The sequence below is a fragment of the Colobus angolensis genome, unplaced genomic scaffold (assembly GCF_000951035.1).
Source record: "Colobus angolensis palliatus isolate OR3802 unplaced genomic scaffold, Cang.pa_1.0 Scaffold6, whole genome shotgun sequence".
Classification (NCBI taxonomy): Eukaryota; Metazoa; Chordata; class Mammalia; order Primates; family Cercopithecidae; genus Colobus; species Colobus angolensis.
In genome coordinates this window covers 11487083-11489308 of record NW_012119598.1, presented here as the reverse complement: position 1 = coordinate 11489308, position 2226 = coordinate 11487083, and the positions used below count along the sequence as shown (strand labels likewise).

The following is a 2226-nucleotide window of genomic DNA, read 5'->3' as shown; positions in this document are numbered from 1 at the left end:
AGTTCAGGAGATCGAGACCATCCTGGCTAACACAGTGAAACCCCGTCTCTACTAAAAAAATACAAAAAATTAGCCGGGCATGGTGGCGGGTGCCTGTAGTCCCAGCTACTCCGAAGGGTGAGGCAGGAGAATGGTATGAACCCAGGAGGTGGAGCTTGCATGCAGTGAGCTTGCAGACTGCGCCACTGCACTCCAGTCTGGGCGACAGAGCGAGATTCCGTCTAAAAAAAAAAAAAAAAAAAGCTTAGGATCCTACCATTTCAGGGAGTTGTGTTCCCACCCATGATTTTCCCAATGAGAAATGAAGTATCGGCCGGGTGCAATGGCTCACTCACACCTGTAATCCCAACACTTTGGGAGGCTGAGGTGGGTGGATCATTGGCAAGGCTGAGGTGGGTGGATCACCTTAGGTCAGGAGTTCCAGACCAGCCTGACCAACATGGAAAAACTCCATCTCTACTAAAAATACAAAAACGAGCTGGGCGTGGTGGTGCACCCCTGTAATCCCAGCTGCTCAGAAGGCTGAGGCAGGAGAATCGCTTGAACCCAGGAGGTGGAGGTTGCAGCGAGCTGAGATCGCTCCATTGCACTCCAGCCTGCGCAACAAGGGCGAAACTCCACCCCACTAAAAAACAAAACAAAACAAACAAACAAAACACAAAAAAAACTTCATTATAAAACCCACATTTTAATTTTTAAAAAGAAATCTATTATAGGACCCCATGTGTGTTTCTCCATGAAGCCACAGTTTTATAGATTCACAATTCCAAATACATTTTTCTGTAGTGATACTGTGTGAATATTATTTAGATGTAACCACAGTGTGACATTACAAAGTCACTAACACTGTGGGTGTTGCCCACTGAATTTGAGCCAATAATTTTTCTTGGTCTTCTTACCTGGCATTGCCTATCTAAAAGTAAAATATTGAAAATAGCAGTAGCGTCAGCACTATAAACCAGCAATGTTGGCTCTTCAGCTACTGAAAATTCTTTTTTTTTTCTTTTTTGAGACGGAGTTTCACTCTTGTCGCCCAGGCTGATGTGCAACGGTACGATCTCGGCTCACTGCAACCTCTGCCTCCCGGGTTCAAGTGATTCTCCTGCCTCAGCCTCCTGAGTAGCTGGGATTACAGTCACCCACCACCACGCTCAGCTGACTTTTTTGTATTTTTAGTAGAGACGGGGTTTCACCATGTTGGCCGGGCTGGTCTTGAACTCCTGACCTCAGGTGATCCACTCGCCTCAGCCTCCCAAAATGCTAGGATTACAGGCGTGAACCACTGCGCCGGGCCAGCTATTGGAAATTCTAATGGATGTCAACATAATAGTACACTACAATTTTTGGTTTTAACATATAAAAAGCCTCTGAGTTAATCTTTTAAACATAAATTCAGATTTTCCCCATCAAATGAGAGGATGAATTTCTTTGAGTTTGATAAGCAAATGAGTAAAACCCTATTTTCCAAATCTGATTTCTTTCAGAATATACCTGGAACACAAAAACTGGTCGGGGGCAGTTTTCAGGACGTACTTACAATCCTACAGCAAAAAACCTAAATATTGTGAACCGTGCACAGCCCATTCCCTCAGTGCACGGGAGGACAGACTGGGTGGCCAAGTACGGAGGCCACCGGTAGGAGTCTGTGGTGTGAAACCCCACAGCATTGCTCCATAGAGTACGTGCAAGTTCCTTGACCCTGGGAAATGTCTACAGATGTCTATTTCTACTGAGTGCTGGAAGAAATATGCAAAAGTGGGTACTTGGAAGAGCAAAAATCATCCCCTATTTTATTTATTTCCAAGAAATGCATTTTCTTAGAATCATTGCCCACAGTGTTGATATATGGGTAGGACGTTACAAAGTATTGAATAAACTATTTGCCAAAGTATGAAGTATTTGATCTACAATTTAATAAATAGTAAATCCAATAAGAACTCTTAAAAAACAAAAACAAAAAAACAAAAAAAAACTTCCAGAAAACGTTTAGAGTGTTTTAGTCTTCATTTGTTGTATGTGCCCAAATGGTTTAGTAGTTCTTCACTTTGCTGTGATTGGCTCAAGAGGTTTGTCTTTTGTTTTTGTACAGCAGTTGGGCCAACCTCTGCTGGCTGTCAGCTGTGCTGCTTATTTGGCTAAGGCTCTGTGCTGCCATTTTGTCAATGACAGAAAGATTGCAATAATTTGTTTTTCTTCTTTGAAGCTATGGGAGCGATGGTAAGTTCA

General features: G+C 43.0%; 1 protein-coding gene across 1 annotated transcript in view; it reads left to right on the top strand.

Annotated features, from left to right (window-relative positions):
* Positions 1-2226, top strand: part of MAK (male germ cell-associated kinase) — a 93797-nt gene extending 91571 nt beyond the window's left edge. Inside the window, exon 16 of the mRNA XM_011962912.1 lies at positions 1485-2226. Coding sequence (XP_011818302.1) covers positions 1485-1639 — 155 coding nt within the window. The 3' untranslated portion in view covers positions 1640-2226. The remainder of the gene's footprint in view (positions 1-1484) is intronic.